We start from the raw sequence: 20,138 nt of genomic DNA on the forward strand, positions 1-20,138 counted from the left end.
TTTTTTTTTTTAACTTTGCTGCAGTATATTATCCAGCAGTCTTTTCTTGTCCAGAAAGTAATACTGTGAGATATAAGAGATCTGATGCATCCGTTCATTATTTGTCATCTTAAGACTTCTTAGAATATTACCTTGTGATATTGAGCAACCCTTTCAGAATGGCATGTTTTTGGCTTCTTTCTGTCAGACTGTGTTCTGACAATCTAAATCTACCAAACATTGTCCTGCTCTTGTAGCATGCTGCGTAGTATGTTTCTGAGCATTTAAACAGTATGCCATAAGCTGTCTTATGGGAATTCATGGCTGCTCTTCTTTGTTGGAGAGGATACATACTAGAATCCTGATGAAAGGAGGAAACAAAAAATAGAAAGGAGCAGAATTCCCTGCAACTTGTGTACAAGTTTCACTTCAGTAACAAGAAGCATGTTGAAAGCAATGTTAAAAACCATAAAAATAAAATGAAGCTTTAGGTAGTGGGATTTATATAAATTTTGAAGATGCGCAGAACTTGAGTAGACCAGTATTTTTCCACAGGTTGTATTTCTGTTGAAGAATAGTAACAGTATGAGTGAAGCCCATTTCATAGTAGTTCTGACTATTGTTTTCAAAATGTATTTGGTTCTTTCTACAGATTATAAAAATGTATTCAAAAAATACATATGTAATTTTCTTTAGATCATCTTCAATGTCTCTCTGCACTCATATTCCAAATTGCTTTAACCTCACTTGCCAATCCCACCACCCCAAAAAAGCATTTTGTCTGACTTGTTAATGACAGTTTGCAAAAGACATGATCTAAGTTCTCTGTTGGGGAGGGAGCAAGAAAGCAAGCCTCTGGACAGGATTCTCCGTGGTGTTAGCCTTTTACCAGTTTTCTACCAGTTTCTCCTAAACGTCTCTGGTGTTGGCTACTGTCGGACAGGCTGTTGAGGTTAGACAGATGTCTGGTCAAATCTGTCCTTTATCATTAGTAATTAATTTTTTTGAGGATTCTTGCTACTTCCTATTGTTTTCTGTTGTCAGAAACCTTGTACAGTGAATGCAGAATTCAATCCCAAGAGTATTAGCTGGAGACATTGTTGCTTTGGCCAGATGCTCAGCTGTATATCATAGGTAAAATATAATTCTGAGCTTGTCATGCACAGGCAATTTTATTTAAAAAAAAAAAAAAAAAGATAAGATATAGGGCAACAATAGTAAAATGTTGTCCCCAGTGTTGGTTAAGGGCATATTTGCTCCACTGTTTGCTGCTTTTGTCCATATGGTATAACATAATTCCTCCCCTGTTCTTTAGAGTTCTTCATATTAAATAAATATAGATTTTTTTTAAAAAAAGTTCAAAATGTATAGCCAATGGAATGCTATGTTAATATAATGTGTATAACATGTATAAAAACTTATTAATGTTCTGGAAAACAGCAGACCTCAGCCTTCACGTTAAGAGTCTATTATATTTATGTTACTCTTTAAATATAAGCAGTAGATGCATGCCTCTCTTGAGAGGGAGGAGGAAGGATAACCTACAAAAAGGAATTTTGAACCAAACAACAATTTGGTTGCCTAGTCAATGGAAACTTTCCTTTGATTCAAAGTAGGTTTTGCATCAGACCGCAGAAGTATGAAGTGTGCTCTTAAGGGTGAAAATAGCAACTACTAATCTGTATCATTAAGGAACCAGGAATTCTGTTTTAGATACAGTTATCTGTAATAGTACATAATATTTTTAGCTTAATTCCATAAGCTTTGAGCTAAGCATGTATTGCTCATTGCTTATGTGTCTGAGGATTTAGATTTTTCAATTAAAGAAACTAGAACCTAAATCTGTTGATGTCTATTCTGAATTTAGGTGATGTTTCAGTAAAGACTTCTAAAATTCCAGCTTGAGGTGGGGGGAGGAAATTTTGCAATCTGGAACCTGAATTGTGTGGCTTTCAAGGAGAATTAATTGCTAATTTGTCGTTTCATGTTATTGTTGGTATTGTGTAGTTTCTCCAAGACACGCTGGATGCCCTGTTTAACATCATGATGGAACATTCCCATAGTAATGAGTATGACATCCTTGTCTTTGATGCCCTGGTAAGAATTAGCACTGAAAAGTTTAAGATGTCTGAGTAAAGAAAAGAATGCAGATGAGCCATCAAATTGATTATATCAGAGAATTAGTATTACAATCTCTATATAATAGATGGAATATTACTATTTGACTGTAAAGCAAGTTTCTTTAAAAACTCTTAAGTATTGGATTATCATAAATATGTGAGGAGACTAATATTTTTGACCTCATGATAAATGCTAATTATGTCCATCTTTGTTTAGATATATATAATAGGACTCATTGCAGACCGCAAGTTTCAGCATTTCAACACTGTTTTGGAAGCATATATTCAACAGCATTTTAGTGCAACTTTGGCATACAAGTAAGTTTCGTGTGTGTGTTGGGTTTGTTTTTTTTTTTTTTTAAAAAACCTCACCATCTCATTAAAAGAGAAAGTAAATAGTGTTTTGGGTTTTCTGATGTAATTAATGATGGCTGTTGTTTCGGTGCTGTTGCCTGTTCATCTGGAAACAGACCTACCTTGAGAAAAAAGTATGATTTTAAGTATTGAAAAAAATAGCAATTGATTTGGAATTGATTGATTGTCTTTGACAATCATTTTTTTGTTTTCTGGATTTCACTGTTTCTGAGCTCTCCACCTGTCAAATTTATCAGAAGATACTTTGGTGTAAGGCCTCTTCCTTTACATTCCTGATCTTAAATGCTCTAATTCAAGAATATCCTTAGCACTTTTGTATAGGCTTCCACATATTCTTTTACAGCAACCAAACTAACTCACTGGAAAAATCTGTTTGCGAACTGTCAAATTTTTTTATATGCCACTAGAAAGGTTTCACTATTCAGTATTGTGAACTGCAGTCTTCAGGTTTGTTTTGTGGTCATGTCAGTTAGCAAGCAGAATCTGGGGAAGGTTTTATTTTTTGGAGTTTTGAGATGTGCCTAAAGGGAAAGGCATGGCTATATACAAGAGAACAAAAGTTGTACAAATGTGGTATACAATAAGGTTAATCCTGAATTCCTCCTTTGTTCTAAACAAGATTTTTGCAGATGATGGAAAGATAAAATTACTTTGAATTTTGAAGAAAAATAGTAATTATTGCTCATCTGGGGAAAGTGCTAACAGGATAGATATTTTTCATCTATCCACCAGTTTTAATGGGGTGGCAGAGTTTTGTTTTGTTTTTGTTTTTTGTTGTTTTTTTTTTTAAAAAAAAACTGCTTTGGGGTTTGAAAAGCAGATGATAGACCTTCGTTGAAGCTACAGAGTAGTTGAGGATATTTTGTAGTGTCCCATGCTAAATATGCAGTAGTTCTTATTCAACAGGGAATATCTCCCAGATCTTGTATTAGAATGTAAGTTTGCTGGAGTTGAAAAGGATTGTGCAATCAATCCTCTGTCACATTCCATGAGGGTCAAAGTCAGCATTATCGAGTTCAGAAAGTTTAAGCACAAACTAGATGTTATTCAATCCTTCTACACATTATTAGCACATGTAATTTATGATATTGTGAAAGGATGTAAGGTTAGAGTACAGAAACCTCTCTAGACAATCTGATATGCTTAAAATATTTCTAAGACTTACCTGGCTGGCAGTTTCAAGTTGTTTGATCAAAATTATCGGAGGCAAAATGATGTTCATGGTTAAAACTCAAGACTCTGGGAATATATTGGATTTCAAGAACTGCTTTTTTTATAAAATAACTGTACATGGCCTTATTCACAGTTAGGAAGGAGATACTGAGTCTCAGACTTGTAATGGCCACTTTTCCTTTTTAAATAAAAAGGTAGCATTTTCTGCTTTTGAAACACTTCTCTGTTCCCTAGATTTGTGGAAAAGGTCAATCAAGCGCAGAGCACTGCTTTTATCTCTGTGATATTCTGTCAGGTGTGGGGCTGAAGTTTCCCGAAGCTGGAAAGTGTAAGAGCTTCTTTGAGCTTCATGCGTTTGTTTCTCAAACAAGGATGTGATGGTTTTTATGGTAGTGCTTGATATAGGTATTATCGGCAGAGGAATAGACATCCTCATACCAGATTTACTTCTCCGATCCGTTGTGCCCAGTAGGTGTGTCCAAGTCAAACAACACAAAATTTTGTAGAGTTCGCACTGTGGGAGATTTGAAAGGACAGCAAAAGCTTAGGATGTGAGGCATAATAATTTATAGCATATGGAGATATTCTGCCAACTTAGCTCTAGATTGACTTAGGCCATTGCATCGTAGAGGGGAAGTAGGCTTTTTCTCATGCTGGCAATGATACATTGCTAATTATCCTTGCTGTCAGTGTAATGTGAAGAGCCTGTCCTTAAACCTGTGTGCTGAGCCGCCTTATCAGGTGCCATTGACAAGGCTAATTGAATCTGTCATTCAGCTGAGCAAGGATAGTCTGTTGAAATTTCATCATTCCTAATAGGTGTTTTGACTCCATTAGGTGATGCAGTATTTTGGCCAAACTGTGAGGTCTTTATTCAGTTTCTGTTTAGTCATCCGTTTGTACCTAGCTTTTATAGACTTCAGAGGGGACTTAACATTGAGAGGGTTGAGAAACCCTGAGAGGACCGACACTGACTAAGAATTAGTGGATGATTTTTTTCCAGCTTATTACAGAGGATGTATCCATCAGTTCACACATCTGTATATTTTCTGTGCAGTAGTCATCAGTGTTTGGAACTATTATTTGTGTGTGTGTATGTCCCCAGTGTCATACTTATCGCTTAGTAATGTTTCATCAGTCCCGTCGATGAACTGTTAAACTTCATCAACAAGTAAATGCTAGTTTTGTTTTTTAATCTAGGGCATGATAAATTCCCATTCTGGTGGTGATGTAAGAAAAAACCCCAGCTCTTGGTGACTATACTAAGATAAAGATTTCATCATTTAAGATGGAAACTGTAACTATATAAATGAAGGGACCTGTAAGCCCTTAGGTTTAGAGCTTATTTTAGTCAAAAGTAACTTCAGTTTTTCCTTTTTCAGAAGAGTTCTTGTATTTTATTATCGTGAGCAGGTTAGGTATTAGCTTAGCAAAAGCTGTCTTGGGATACAAAGCAGGAATGTATGTAAATAATGTACATACCTTAGATACTGTAGTCTACCAGAAGGTTGTACCATTTGCATTCAGTTAATTTAGAGCATGTAGTGGTGCTTATTCACTGGATTGCTGCCTCATGTACTCGAGGTGGTAGCCAAAATAACATTTTGTATTATCTTGTGCATATGTATTGTAAACTCTTGTAAGAGCAATGTTGTCTGTTTGAGGCCTCTAAATAAGCAACTGAAAGAGCTTCCAGGAGTGCGTGAATTACGTTGCTATTTTGAGATACCAGCTTGCTTTCTCGCTTGTACAGTTAAGAATTTTCGTGTTATTAATTTAATAATTAATAATTATTATTAATAGTTAATAATTATAATATTCGTGTTATACTGATAGAATTTGTGTAACATAAACACAAAAATAAATGCAGTATGTTTTTCTCTTCAGCTTGACTAAGCTAATCACTTATTTAGTGGGGCCAAACTAGTTATAGAAGTTTGAAATATCATTTGAAAATTTTATTTTTACTTCAGGAAATTAATGACTGTTCTGAAGACTTACTTGGATACCTCTAGCCGAGGGGAGCAATGCGAACCGATTCTAAGAACTCTGAAAGCTCTGGAATATGTTTTCAAGTTCATTGTTAGGTCAAGGACATTATTTTCACAGTAAGTACTCGCTTGATTAGCAGTGCGACGTCACAGATAGTAGTAGACCTGTGGAACAGAGAAATCTGAATCCAGAACAGAACTCTATATTTCATTTTTACAAATAAAACATGAAAACTTACTTGTATCTGATGTATCTGGCCTAAAATATGGATGTTACTGAGATAAGTTTTTTGGGAGGGAATCAACAAAAATCTACTTTCTGATTCAGAGTATAAGTTACAGAAATCTATTTAGTGGTAGTGACCAAGTTCAAAAGGTGATTGTTGCTTGCATCAGATGGCTTGGCCCAAGATGGATGAATGGCCTATCGTTGTGACGGATGGCTTGAAGCTGGATGCTTGTCCTTGAGATCATTGTATTCATTAGTTCAGGCTGTGCATGGCCCAGTACTATTTTCAATGATCATTGTCCAACTGAATTTAGAGTTTCAGACCTCCGGTTAAGGAATTTATTTATAGGGAAGACTAAAAGGTCTAGTTACCTGTAGCTCAGCCAAACAGATGGGACACATTGTTTAAAAATGGTATTCAGGTACAGGAAAAAGATAGGAGGAAAATGAAGGAAATTAAATCTGGAGGGAGAAAATATACATCACAGAAACTGTGAAACCCCTTTCCTCTTCTAGCCCTAGTAAACCTTTACCACATCCCACAGATCCCATCCACATCTTCTTTTTCCTCTCTTCTTTTTTTGCCGTTTCTCCATTTATCCTCAGCTGCTTTCCCCCATAGTACTTGTATTTCTTTTGTACCTCTCCTACCTGGAGTTCAGATACGCAGTGGCAGTGGTTGGCTGTTACATCTGTGTTTAATGGCCAAAAGAATAGAAATGTGTTGTGCTTTATCTGCCTTTTGGTCAGTAGGTGCTCTAGTAGGACTTTTTTTCTGCTATTCTGATGCCTTTTTTCCACAAAATGGAATGCATGGCAGGCTTTAGAGTTTTGTAAAATTAAATACAGTATTTGATAAATTATGAAATGTTGGTTGAAATAGGGGTAGACTCAGAAGTTATTGGCTGCTGATAGATAGTCCCTTAGCAGACATACTCTTGTTTCTAAGAACTTAAAATTGGATACAGACAAACGGTGAGAAACTGTAGACTCAAGGAGATGATCCTCATGAGAGCAGAATACAGTTGGTAGTTCAAATATGCCTGCAGCTTTTACCCTTACGTTTTTTTTAATAATGGCCATGGTGAAAGAGAATTATAGAAGAGTTTTGTTGGGGAAGCGTTTTGTAGATAGGTTGTGGCAAACTTATTGCCAGGATGAAGGGCAGAAGGCACGATTTGTTGCTTGGAAAACTTTGGTCTCTGTTTTATCCTTAGTACTTATCTGGCAGCAGAAAGCAGGTATACTGGTCTGTGATAAATCAAGTTTTTGCAATATGTTGTGTATTGAAGTGACTAGCTGTAGCCAAAAAAAAAAAAACACCCACCAAAGAGTGAACATTGCTGTCTATTGTTTGCATCCCCATCTCCTGCTGTTGTGATGTAATGTAATTTTTCACAGTTAATTTCCTAGTAGCAAATTGATCCAAAAACTCTGAAAATATGGTTTAATTTTTTTTTTAATCACAGGAGAAAAGTTAGGATTTAGGATTAAAAAAGTTATCTTCCAAGGCTTGAGATTAGCCTTTTTAGTGAGAACTGTTATGTGTTGATGTTAGAGCTGAGACAGATTTCTAGATCATTCTCTTATTAATTTGATGTACTTCTGGAGAAACTAAGATGCCTTGATGACAGGTAAGAGGTGGTACAAGGTGAAAATTGTGTGGGAAAGAGATGAATAATGACTTGTAATGTTAGACGTGGCGTAGGAGACCTTTTTGCATCTCTGTCAGGCAGACACATGCAAAATAACCAAGTTCTGCTTTCATGTGCAGTCATGCAGTGCTGTCAAAGCTATGGAGTTGTAATGAAAGCAAAAACGTTCTTGCTCCGGTCAGCTGAAAGAACATTTTGTCTTGCAGCTTTTTGTTCAGTGACTGCATTTTGTATAAAGGTCATATATAGCAGCCAAAGGTTTGCATAATCCAAACTCTGAAGACCTGAAGTTTTTGCTTACCTTCTTTCATTGGCCCAAGGTTGTTTTTTGGTTGTGAAATTCATGTAAACTGTTATAATCAAGCTATTTCCCAAGCAAGTAATTAGTTTTCTTTTTAAATCTGCTTTCAGAACAAGTTATTTTAATTGAAATTTAACACAGAAAACATCTAAATGGAAGCTAGATGATGAAGCAGGAAATAGAATTAGCATTCTACATAGCTTAAATCAGACGTGTTGTTTATTTAAAGGGCATGTTTAATACATGTGGTGTGGTCCTTCTGCCAGAATTAGTCAGGAAAGCTCCAAATTTCCACTTACTTAAAAATAATTTTTAAGAAACTTCATTTACTTTTGCAGCAATGTTGATAGTTAATAAAACCCGTGTCAATGGGTTACCTAAGTAACTTCAATAGACACTTGTACTGATACACAGTTGCATTGTTACGGCTTCCCTGTACCTTATTACTATTGAAAAATAGCTGTAGTAAATGGCCCACATATCTTACAGACTCCAGTATATGAAAAAAACTTTTCATTTAACTAAAAACAACCTTCTAAAACACTGCTTGATAAATAATAAGATAACTTTTATGTGTAAACATTGTTATTTTAAAGCTTATTTATTTCAGTTTTTCATATCTTTCATATCCAAGTTTTTCTGGTATGCATTTTTTAAAAGCTAAAATGCTTTAGTAGGGTAATTCCTCAAGCAGTGAGCATTGTGTATGTGTGTGTATATGTCTATATAATTTTTTTCTTCCTGTTAATGTTCTGGATTTTGGGGTCCCTTTCCACTGACTGACTTATACCTCATTGACAAGCATTAACCCAAACAGTGCAGAAGCCATTGGCCTCGAAAGGATATCTCTTTGTTTTCTTTCCCTCGGAGTTTCTTGCCAGTCACTGTATGCTTAGCAGCTTTGATTTGCCTTGCTGTAGACAAAAGCTCTTCATTTGTCTTTAGCTCTGTTAGGGACTTAAGTTTCAAGTTGAAAAGAAAAGCACATGCCACTGCAATACATCACTTCAGAAAGAGGTGTGTGTGTTTTCTTTTTTTTTTCCTATTATGACAGATAAGGTGATGTGTCTGAGGTGCAGTATTTAGTTCACAGTGTCCTACACGTGTTTCAGGCTTCTATTTTTGCCTTGTTTTTTTTTCTTAACTCATTTTTCTTTTTTTGATTTTTGACAGCAGTTTCAGATAACTAACATGATACTAATAATATTTTTTATTGTTTACGTAAGCAATAGCTAGTATTAATGATATTGAAGAGCTAGTCTGAAGGATTCAAGCTTTAAGCCAAGGAATGAAAAATAATGAATGAACTAATTTAAATTTACATGAAATGTAGCAATTTTTCGAGTGTATAGGAACATGAAGGAATCAGTTGAGAAAACGTGCATAGGCTGAAAAGGTGAATTGTGAGCAGAAAGATCCCTGATCTTTTCATGGTTCTTTTTAAGCATCAAGCAGAGGCTCGCTTGTTTTTAAAAAGCAAACCGGTTAATGGGGAAAGTGAAAAATAGCTATTTGAAATAGTGATGAAGGCTCTCTACTCAATAGAATGAGTAACATATATCCCTTGGGTGAGGTACCTAGGTGCGTAATATTGGATCAACTTTTGATATATTCTAAATGAATATTGGATTTGGTACACTCAGAACTATGATACTTTTGGATTCTAAAACTATAACACAGTGCATCTCTCAACAGATTATATGAAGGCAAAGAACAAACAGAATTTGAGGAATCTATGAGGAGACTCTTTGAATCTATCAACAACCTGATGAAAAGCCAGCATAAAACAGCCATTTTGCTGCAGGTTGGTGTGCTTGGAAACATTATTTTTCTTGTTTTGTTTTTTTTGAAATTGAGGGGAAGACACTCTGAGATGATTTATCCTTTGCTGCTCTTTTACATTTGTCCTTTATTGGAAGACCAAGTAAGTTAGAATTTTTCAAGGAATCTAAGGAACTGAAGGCTCTGGTGGGATTTGAGTATTCTAAATCTTGAGTTTGTCCAGCTAATGCTAAACAGGAATTCTACCATTTTAGTCAGAAAAATAAGCTTTATAATATCAGCCTTTTGGAGGTATGTTACTTAAACAACTGAAAAGACTGGCTAGGATCAAGGTTTTCCATTTTTGCCAAGGTTAGCTATTCTCGTATTTTGGAATCTGATGCTGCTCTAAGAAAAAGAGAAAAGAAGGGCTGTTAAGACCATTAATAGCAGATAATTGGTATGTCCTTCTGTTTCCAAATAGAAAATTACCAAGGCTGCATGTGCACTTAAAGTAGGAGGCAGAGGATTTTATTGGACGACCATAATGTTAATGCTTTATGTAGTCTTTACTGTGAATTCTCTGTATGATTGGGTTTTTCCTCTTGTTCGGTTGTCATTCTTCTTGCTTTAAGATCACTAGAAATGGTAGCCATGAAAAACTTTCTGTCATACCCGAGTAAATGTTCAGGTGACTGATCTTCCTGAGATTTGTGTTCTTGGACACTTTGCAAGGAATGATACACACAACTGCAAAGGAGCTAAAAACATAAATACTATTTTAATGGCAAAATACTATGACTGCAGTAATATTCTAAATGCATTTGAAAATAATTCAGGTATCCTCTGTGGCTCTTTGACAGTTCTGTAGAGGGTTTGCTGGAAATAGTTCATATATTTGAAAAACATTGCATCAGAAGCAGGGAAGCTTTATAGTATCAGCCTTTTGGAGGTATGTTACTTAAAAAACTGAGAAGACTGGCTAGGATCAAGGTTTTCCATTTATAAATGGATAAAACGTAGTCTTTACTGTGAAGTAACACTGAAAGAGTTTGTATAATGCTTGTTTTTGTGTTACTTGCAATGTATTAATGTGTTAATTATCTACCAAATAGATTTTGGAGACTTTTATGCTCTGCAAGAGAGATATATCATATCATATCATTAGCTGCATAATTGCCTGCCTGTCTTAATCTCAAAATGGTCAGGTGGGATTATCTGTTTGTGTTTCCACTAATGAGTAGAATAGTTTCTTCAGCTGCTTTGAGAGTGTTGAGAGGTAATCATAGAAACAATTTTGCTTGCTTAAGCAAAGCATTGCTGAGGTATGTTAAATGGGTTTGAAAGCTGCAACATTGACTCTGAGCCAGCTGTTTTGTGAGTTTAAAATTGGTCATATTTTAACACTGATGGCATGATGGCTGCATGTGCTGATGGATATGTAGATTTGGTTTCTTATGATTTCCGTATTTCATGCTAGTTCTTAGTATTACACCTGTTCTGAAAAAATACTCTCTAATTTTGCTGGAACTGTGGAGGAATAGCAGAATCTTGAAAGTATAACTAAACATCTTATCTCAGAAGGATTAAAAAACAACAGAAGTCTGTGTTAATTGTAATGTATGTATTTCAAATGCTCAGCTCATGCATTTGCAATGCTTATTCATAAAATTTTTGTGTCTAGACTAATCCTTGTGTGATAGTTGGAAAGATTTTCCTGTTGTGTGAAACCAAGATGCAGAACCTCAGGAAATTAGCAAATTCTAATACTTGGTTAGATGTTGTCTGACTGAGATTCCGTGACTTATTGACTGCACACAGTTTATCTGTTAAAATATATATGGTTCCGATGTGTATTTGTACATCAGTTGAGAATTCTCTGTGCAGTGGCCTAAACTTAGGTATAAATTCTGTTTTGGTCTCGTTTGAGTGTTGCTTACCCTTTTTCAGTCGGGAAAGGGGTGAAAGTAGTTCAAGAAATGGCAATTGACGTATTTTAAAAGGATAGCAGGTATATATAGTATGATTTCTTTGCCTGTTCATTCTATTGTGTAGAAGTCCAAAACAGTGTGGCTTTGCATGAAATGCAGCAACAAGTTGAGGTAGCAGTCCTTTAGAATATCTGCATTGTTATCTGGTTCTTGTTTTATCATCTAGTTACAGCTCTTAGTAGAGCTTCCGCTGTTGGGAGAATCAGAATTGTTGGGAGAGAAGTGTTTAGCTTAATGGTTAAAATTATGAGTTGTATGGAGTCTTACTGAAATGGCAGGAGAATTTCTTGTGGCACAGGTGTTGATTAGTGAGATATATGTTTAGCCCAGTCATGTTAAAATTGACTTTTGCTTTTTCTTCATAGTAACCGTGAAACCACTTTCCTCCAGTGATTTCTGGAATCTAGTATGAGAGAGAGAATCTGCTTTTATAGTACTATTTTGAAAGCTCATCACCCTGAAACCTGAAGTATTTTTGTTTAAAAGAAACTCTAGACCTATGTCTAGGTGTAAATGTTAAAGAACTTACCTAGGGCTTTCTGTAATAACTTCTTGAATTATTACTCTAGACTTAACTAAACCATTTACCTTATTGCAATTTAAATTACCTTATACTGAACTTAAGAGACTTAAATAATTAAGAATTGTGTACTATTATTTTCCCCTTCACAGTGGTTTGAGACTTCCTATGATTTGTAGCAGTAGTTCATAAGTATTTGTTTGCAGTTAGTTAATTCAGTCTGTTCAGTTTGAAGTTAATTCAGTCTATTCCGTTTAAATATCCATGGACTTCAGGGTCTAGTGGAAAAATGCTTCTATTTTGGCTGCCATTATGAACTTGGGCTTTTGCCCAAGACTTTTACACAATAACAGTACGTTGATACTATGGGGAGATTTTGAGATAGGCACAGATGCATATGGCAAAAGGACGTTTTAATTTTCACTTGAAATAAGGATGGAGAAGATACCTTATCTGTTCTAGAGAAGTGACTATCCTTAGATGTTGTTCCTCTTGACAGTCAGTGGTTACGCTGCATCCAAATGCAGATTTGAACTTCACGTATCATTTCCATGAAAAGAGCCTACTGTGCATGACATTTATTGAAACGGAAAGGTGAGAGTGAAGAAATAAGACTGCCGTCCTGCTCTGGATCTGTATTGATGTGGCCAAGTTCTCCTTTTCGATAGCGAGTGGCACAAGTTAATGTCTTCAGGGATGTTTGCTTTAAATGTTGGTGATAATTTTGAGCTTGAAGATTACCTGATTGAGGGTTTTTGTCTGTGTGAGAATAGTAACGTGTGTTTTTTTTTCTTAGTCTTGTCATCTGTAAGAGTCCTCTTATTCCATTAGGCTGTCCAGATGTAGTTAAGAAATGGATGGGAGAAGATTTATCTTCAGACAGTTCAGCTGCACAAGGTTGGCTACGGAGATGACACTGTTTGCTGTTCTCCAGAAAGTGTAGCTTGTGGGATGGATAGTTGGCAGTTATCAGTTCTGCCTTCTGCAAGGCACGTTTCTGGGATAGAACTGATGCAAAGGATGTCCAAGAGCTCCTGGTTTGATCAGCGCTTTACACTTTTGCATGATAAAGGCGTTCTTGCTCTGTGCCAGTTTTGGAAGCCCTTCCATTGATCTACAAAGAGAATATGAACCACTTCATACTATTCCATTTAAGCTCCTCTGCATATTCTTAGCATTGGAGCCTTTCTGTGACAAGTACTCTATGGTGAAGTTTACGTTAAAGTGTAAACTTTGAATCTGAGGGGAAAAAGTCTGAATTCATCATAGTTTGGTAGGTGCACATATGTTTCAGTGGTATGCTCTGTATTATGTTTGTATGCTGTGTGCAGAGAGAAACCTTCAATATTAACACAGTCTATCAATTCAGGTCGCTGCCTTGAAGTACATACCATCAGTTCTTCATGATGTCGAAACTGTCTTTGATGCCAAGCTACTAAGGTAAGCTGCTTGTGAATCTTTAGGAGACGTATCAGATGGTGTTTCCAGTGCAATGCGGATTCTCACCTGGAATAAATTATTGATCAACTTAAGTTAACAGAGCTGTGCCAGTTTGTACTATTGAAGACAATGGTGGAATTCAGAGCATGTGTTTTTAACAGAGAGTTCTCCTCTTACTTATATAACGATAGTATTGAGGCCCAATTCTTATACCTTAACTCAGTGATTGGAATTAGCAAGTGGAGCAATGTATCATTTTTTTCCCCTTGAGTAAGCACTACTCAAGGAAAACAAATCTGTTTTTAATGATTTTGAAATAAGTACCTTAGTTTACTTGTCAGATGAGGATAAGCTTATTGGTCCCCTACATACAAAAATATTTGTATTGCATGGAAAAACGTGGAAAGCAATAAGCATCTGCAAATATGGCCAAAATCTATTTCATCCTCTTCTTGTTTCTCTTTGAAGGTATCTTTCAAACCTGCTGTTAATCTCTTGTCAGTGCTTGTGATATAGGAAATAAATCTAAATCTTAAAAAGAAATAAGTATTTAGAAATATATATTCTTTTGCTCTTTCTATCTTTCTTATTAACATGTGACAAATTAATCTGCATTGTATTTGTGATGTTTTTCCTGTATGTGCAGTCAACTACTATACGAATTTTACACTTGCATTCCACCAGTGAAACTACAGAAGCAGAAAGTGCAGTCCATGAAGGAAATCGTACGCAGCAACCTTTTTAAAAAACAAGGTAAATATAAAGTATCTTCAGAATTTAAATTAAATAGGTATGAAAACGTTGGCTCACTTTGATGTAATTCATATTTGAGATTGAGTAGAACTAAGGTTGAGAGAGAGTGAATTTTAGGAGTCCTACTTCTGAAGAATGACCGCTTTCTGCAGGATTACTAGTGTGCAAAAGCAAGGTTGCTAGGCTAGAATCAAGAATAGCTGGGTCTTAGAGGAGCAGTTTTATGTGTCCTTCCTATGATACAATATTTCAATAGATCGATCTATATGTGTCCTTTCAATCCATTTGTAAGCTGTACAGTGAAATAGGAACGTAAAGTGAAACCTTGTGAAGGCAGCTTATGTTATGTTTCGTGCCTGGGCAGAAGGAGAAAATTCTGATAGCATAGCTGTAGTATATCTCAGCTGCAGTGCAGCCTCCCCGCCCTGTAGGGGAATCAAGATTTTTCACAACTTTTATTAGAGCTTAGTGTCTTTTTCCACTGTCAGAAGAGAACTAAGTGACGGTGCTGAAATGTTTTTAGGGACTTTGTCTTTTCTTTTCCTTTGTACTACTATAGAAATGGAATTTTTGCTGAAGAGTCTCCTAGCAGAGAAGGCCACTCTTAACAGTGTACTGTCTACCCTCTTGTGGAGTGTGGATGGCTTGCTTCTCTCAGCCTCATGCTGATGTTTAGAAGACCTCAGGAACTTGAAAAGGCATGTGACCTAGTCACATGGACAGCCATTCATGGAGGATGTCAGCTTCTGACAGTTTATAGATCAGTGATCCTGGGAACCTGAATTACAATGGTGGTGGCATCTAGTATTGTGAAATGGAGAGAGGGAGACAGAGAATTGCTTTTTCCATTTCATTCCCTTGTGTTGCCAGAAGAGTGGTGCGCTCCTAACAAGTTAGGACAGACGGAAATTCAACTCTGTAGTACAACTTAGGTGTTGCATGCTGTTGAGACCAAAATGTATGTTGTAAGCTAAAACAGTAATTAGGATCTGCTCTGTTTCCAGTGTACTGTGTGTTTCAGGAACGAAACCAAAAAATAATTTAATTTTATTGTTTAGATGGCATTAGGTTATATTTAAACTTATATTTATGTCAATGTCACAGTCATTGGTTGTGCGTTTTTTTTTGTTTGTTTGTTTTTATTTGAAAAACTCAGAAGCTGTATCAGTAGAGTTTAGGTAGCCAGAGCCTTGGGTATCAGCAGAATCAACCCACTGATCCAAGCCGTTAAGAGCAGGTGAAACTGGTTAATTTTCAAATAGATATAATTTTGTATTCACAAATTTTTCAGACAGTTTACTGTGTTTAGAAGTACAGTCTGCTGTATCATTGTGTTAGGAATTACAGTTCCCACTGCTGGTAAGGTCAGAAATGCCTGTCTTAAGTTTTATCTCTGCTTCTTGTGGTGAATGGTATTTAGACCAGAATAAAAGATATTCTCTTATAAATTTGAAAGACCTTTCGATTAAAAATAATGCATTCTTCTGAACTTTTGGACTTAGGAGAATTCCATCAGTTACCTTGACTGAAATTAACACTAAGAAATTACCCAATGCAAGCTATAATCCCTAGCTTTTTGTGCAGCAGTAATGATTTTCTGTGCAGACTCTAGATGCATAAGATGCCAGCCCAAACTGTCAGGCAGTGAAAGCTGTAGTTCATCTCCAGTAAATGCACTGCATTATCATCTGCAAGAACAGTCAGAGATTTAAAGCAGCTGTGTAAATCTAGTTCTAATAGTACTGAGGTTATTAGTTGTTCTAATCAGCCTTTTGCTAACTTTTATGCTTTTACTGTGATACATTAGTCTCCAGTCGAATACTTCCCTTGCTGGAAATGAAAGGCAACTTTTCATCATTCTGTCTCAGAATCTTCCAAGTCAGGGAATCAGAGCTGGCACTGCTGTAGTTCAACAATAGCTTAATATTTTTTTGCTTTAAAGAGCTTGTCTTACTGAAATGCATTTGTGCTGGTTTGTGTCTTTATCAGGATGGCAGCTTGTATAATAAGAAATAAAGCCCTAATAAAGATCCAGAAGCAAAATAAGTGAGCATACAATAACCTGCATGTCCCTCAGTTGTATAAACTTGCATCTTACTCATTTTGGTGTACATCACACATTCAGCTCCTTCCTTCCATATCTCTCCATCTGTGCTCCAGAAGATAAAAGAGTTCATTATTTTTTTTGTTACATTATTTAGGACTGTTAAAGGAACAGGGCTCTGTGCTGAGTGTTAATAAGTTGCTTGATAGCAGGACCTAGCAGTTTTAGTGAAAGGAGTGAGACAGTGTAGCTCCTCATGATATTAATGCACCACCAGCATAATGGTTGCGTGGCATTTTTCTTCTTAGTTGAGAAAAGGGAAGATGCTTGGCGTTTGCTGCACCATGTCTCTGACCATTCCTTTACTGTTGACGGCACTGTAACCTTACTTTGTCCCATAATATTTTACATAATTGATGAGGATTTAGCCCTACTGCTGGTATCAATGCAGTTATGGAGGTTTTTTTTTTCTTCTGCTTCCCTGTTGCATGAAAATTATTATGCTGAAGTTTGTTGTTATTACCACTTCTGAAATATATTGCTTCAAAATTCTGGTAACCTTGAGCTCACAAGCTCCCCTTGGAGTGCTGGGCTCGGAGTGGCCCTGCTAGGTTGCTACAAGGATACAGAAGTGTCTCAGGCAGCACTCAGGCTGGAACTTTTATGCTTGAGGATGCTGAACTAAGAATATTTTGTAGTGTCATAAAGGAGAAGAGTTTTGTTTATGGCTTTTGTAGCTGTATCTTTCTAAGTAAATTTTGGGATCATTCAAAATTGTTCTCATGTAAAAGAGATGCAAAAACAGTGAAGATTACAGAATTTTGTATGCAAAGGCTTGAAATATTCAATGACACCATGAGGACTAACTGCAACAATGTAACACTTAAGAGGTCCCTATTAGTATGGCTGTGTATGAACTGCCAGATAACTGAAGATGAATTGAAGAGTGTTAAACCGGAAGTTGACTTAAGTAGTAGGAATGGTGATTTTATGACATTATAGTGAAGCTGTGTGAAGTGAGTTACTCGATTATGCTGTACCCAAGTGTCAGTGTTCACTTTCTAACCCAGTGGTGCCATCTTGGCTGCTACTTTCATGCTGGGGAACTCATAGGTGTCCAAGGAAGTTAGACGTTTACAACTTTTCCTACAGTGTCCGAATTCAAGATCTGCTGTATACTTATATAGAAAGATGCAGTAAGATTGTTTTGAGTTGGTGTGCACTGTCGCTTCTAGGTAGACTCTTCTTTTTTGAAAATTTGGGACTTTGTATTTTGATTTGATTATTTAGGTCAACAACCTTATTGATGCATGCGAACCACTAGTCTTGCACTTGATTAGAAATAACGTGGCTTCAGTTAACTAGTGAAAACTGAAATTTACCAGTAAGAGTAGGATTCACATCAAATAATACTAAATGTTGAAGTTTCATGTCTGCATTTGAATTAGGGATATTAGCTTCCCTTTAAAGTGCTTGGAAAAACAGATGAGCATGTCTAAAGAGATTGCTCGTTGCACCTTACTGTCCTTACTGTCCTCTCTAAATATACCTGCTTCAACAAATTGCTATGGGATGATAAGTTATTCTTTGTATGTTATTTTGTGATACCTGTTCAGTTGTGATGTGAGAAAATTCATTTTCTCACATCATTGAAATCTATCTTGAATGCTTTTACCATGAGGTAAAATCAGATATACAGGCGTGGGAGATTATGAAGCATGGTCATTTGTTCCTGCGGTAGGTTTTTTTTTTTTTTATGTACTTGTTAAAGCACTGGGGCTTGGAGCCCAATCCAGTACTTAAAACTGATAGTTTTCAAAGAAAGCTATTCACTGAATGCTTCACAAGTGTGTAAGTTATGAATTTGAAGATTGTATATGGATGTAAACCAAAAACTTGTATTGGACAAATTCATGCTTTTGTGATGGAACATTTTGGACAATCATAAGCATGTATATAATACTAATCAGATGTATTGGTGAAGTGGTCTTGAATGTGACAATCTCAACATACACATATAGCACATGAGAAATGGAAGTATTTTCTTGGCAAATATAGCAATAAAACAGTATTTCAAGTTTTCTAGGTATGTAATCTCATGTTAACTGCCTCTTAGAATGAAAGTTCTAGCAGGGTTAGCCTGCTGAGACAGTCTCCTGCCATTGGGCAGTCATGTAATGCAGGCACCTTCAGTTTTCTCTAGGCATGTAGCTGCCATCGAAAAGATTTTTTTTTTTTTCCTGGTACAGTCCCAATACTTAATGCTTTCCAAGGATTTGATTGCTTGCTGTCAACCAGAGTTTCACCTGGCTGTAACTAGTTAATGATTTTTTTTCAAAAGGATAAGGAAGTTCCTTCCTTGTTTTCAGATAATAGACTTGATGCTAGCAAGTAGCCTTGAGTCTGGGATCTCCTGGGGATATGGCACTTTTTGCTTGAATTGGATTGGTAAAACTGGAATTATATAGCAAACAGACTGTAGAAGCAGTGCCCAGGTATGTGAGAAAATGCTGTGCTCAGGCTATGCTCACCTAGTGCAGAGAGAGTGTTAGGGGTGGGAGGAAGAAGAAGGTATAGAGAGATGAGAAGAGAACTGGAGAGGGAAGTAGAATTTTGGTTAAACTATTGGCCTAGGTTATTGCAGTACCTGATGACAAACATCTGCTTTATGCCATTTGTGGTTCTCTTCCTAGGTATCAGCCTTTGGTTATTAGAGCATCCTTGGCCATTTTTACTGTTATTTACTCAGTTTATATTATGCTTTTATCAGCCTGTGTGCTGCTCGTTTGTCCTCTCTCCAAGTTTGCAATTTGTCTAAAGATGCTTTTCTTATTTCTTATTGTGAAGTGGTATTCCACTGCAAAAGGACATACAGCTTTCAACAGATTGTATTGAAGGATAATATTTTCCTTAGCTCACTATTGAAGAATATGCTTTTGTGTGGGAAGTCACAATTGTCCACTTAAGCGTGAAATGTTTGTTACGCAACTTTTCAGTACTGTCCTTCCCATTGACATCACTTAAGCTAGGAATGCATTGTACTACTACTTGATCTTGGAAATTTGGAGGCTGAAAAGATGTTTTTGGTGGATGAGCTCTCACCTGGCTCTAGGGAATCCAGCCATTCTGCAGGTTTTTAAGAATTTGGTATGCTATGGGAGTCATTTGGTCTAGGTCACCATTTCATAATAAATGAAAGCTCTGTTTGTGTTTATTCTGTCTTGGGCTATCCCTGTAGAATTGTTAGTAGCTTGAGTAGCGAACCCTTTGCTGGTAAGGAGAGGGAAGAGAGACTCAGGTCTCTTTTTTCTTCCTGTTTTATTTAAGCCAAAATAAATTTCTCATGTACCTACTTATTGTGCCTACTTTGGATATATTTATTTGATGACTATGTGAATAATCTTATTCTAAGCACAGCTTTAGAATTTACTATGAAAACTGTAGAAAATGTTACTTGACAGCTGTCCACAATATGAAATCATCACATAAGCCTTTTAAAGCAACTTCATTTTCAGCTATTGCAGATGATAATGAAGCAGCAGCAATGTCTTGTTGTGAAAGAATATATGTATGTATATTTATATTGGTTGGGGAATTAGAGATCACTGGGATGGGAGTGTTTAGAAGACTAAGTGGTTAGTTTTAAACTTCAAAACACAACTTTACTGGACTGACATTCATTAGCAAAGTAATTCAGGCAAAAGGTTAGTTCTTGCACATGTTCAACCATTATCGTTACATATTCAAACAGTTAGTCTCCTTAACAGTGTTATCTTAAAGTAGCTGTGAATATGTAATACCAAAGA

General features: G+C 36.2%; 1 protein-coding gene across 2 annotated transcripts in view; it reads left to right on the forward strand.

Moving 5' to 3' along the window:
• Positions 1 to 20,138, forward strand: part of DOCK2 (dedicator of cytokinesis 2) — a 224,275-nt gene that overhangs the window by 39,487 nt on the left and 164,650 nt on the right. For both annotated transcript variants that reach the window (XM_068959212.1, XM_068959214.1), the window contains 6 exons: positions 1,987 to 2,076; positions 2,317 to 2,417; positions 5,621 to 5,755; positions 9,519 to 9,627; positions 13,465 to 13,535; positions 14,182 to 14,288. In XM_068959212.1, coding sequence (XP_068815313.1) covers positions 1,987 to 2,076; positions 2,317 to 2,417; positions 5,621 to 5,755; positions 9,519 to 9,627; positions 13,465 to 13,535; positions 14,182 to 14,288 — 613 coding nt within the window. The remainder of the gene's footprint in view (positions 1 to 1,986; positions 2,077 to 2,316; positions 2,418 to 5,620; positions 5,756 to 9,518; positions 9,628 to 13,464; positions 13,536 to 14,181; positions 14,289 to 20,138) is intronic.

The sequence above is a fragment of the Struthio camelus genome, chromosome 13, assembly GCF_040807025.1.
Source record: "Struthio camelus isolate bStrCam1 chromosome 13, bStrCam1.hap1, whole genome shotgun sequence".
NCBI classification, from domain to species: Eukaryota; Metazoa; Chordata; class Aves; order Struthioniformes; family Struthionidae; genus Struthio; species Struthio camelus.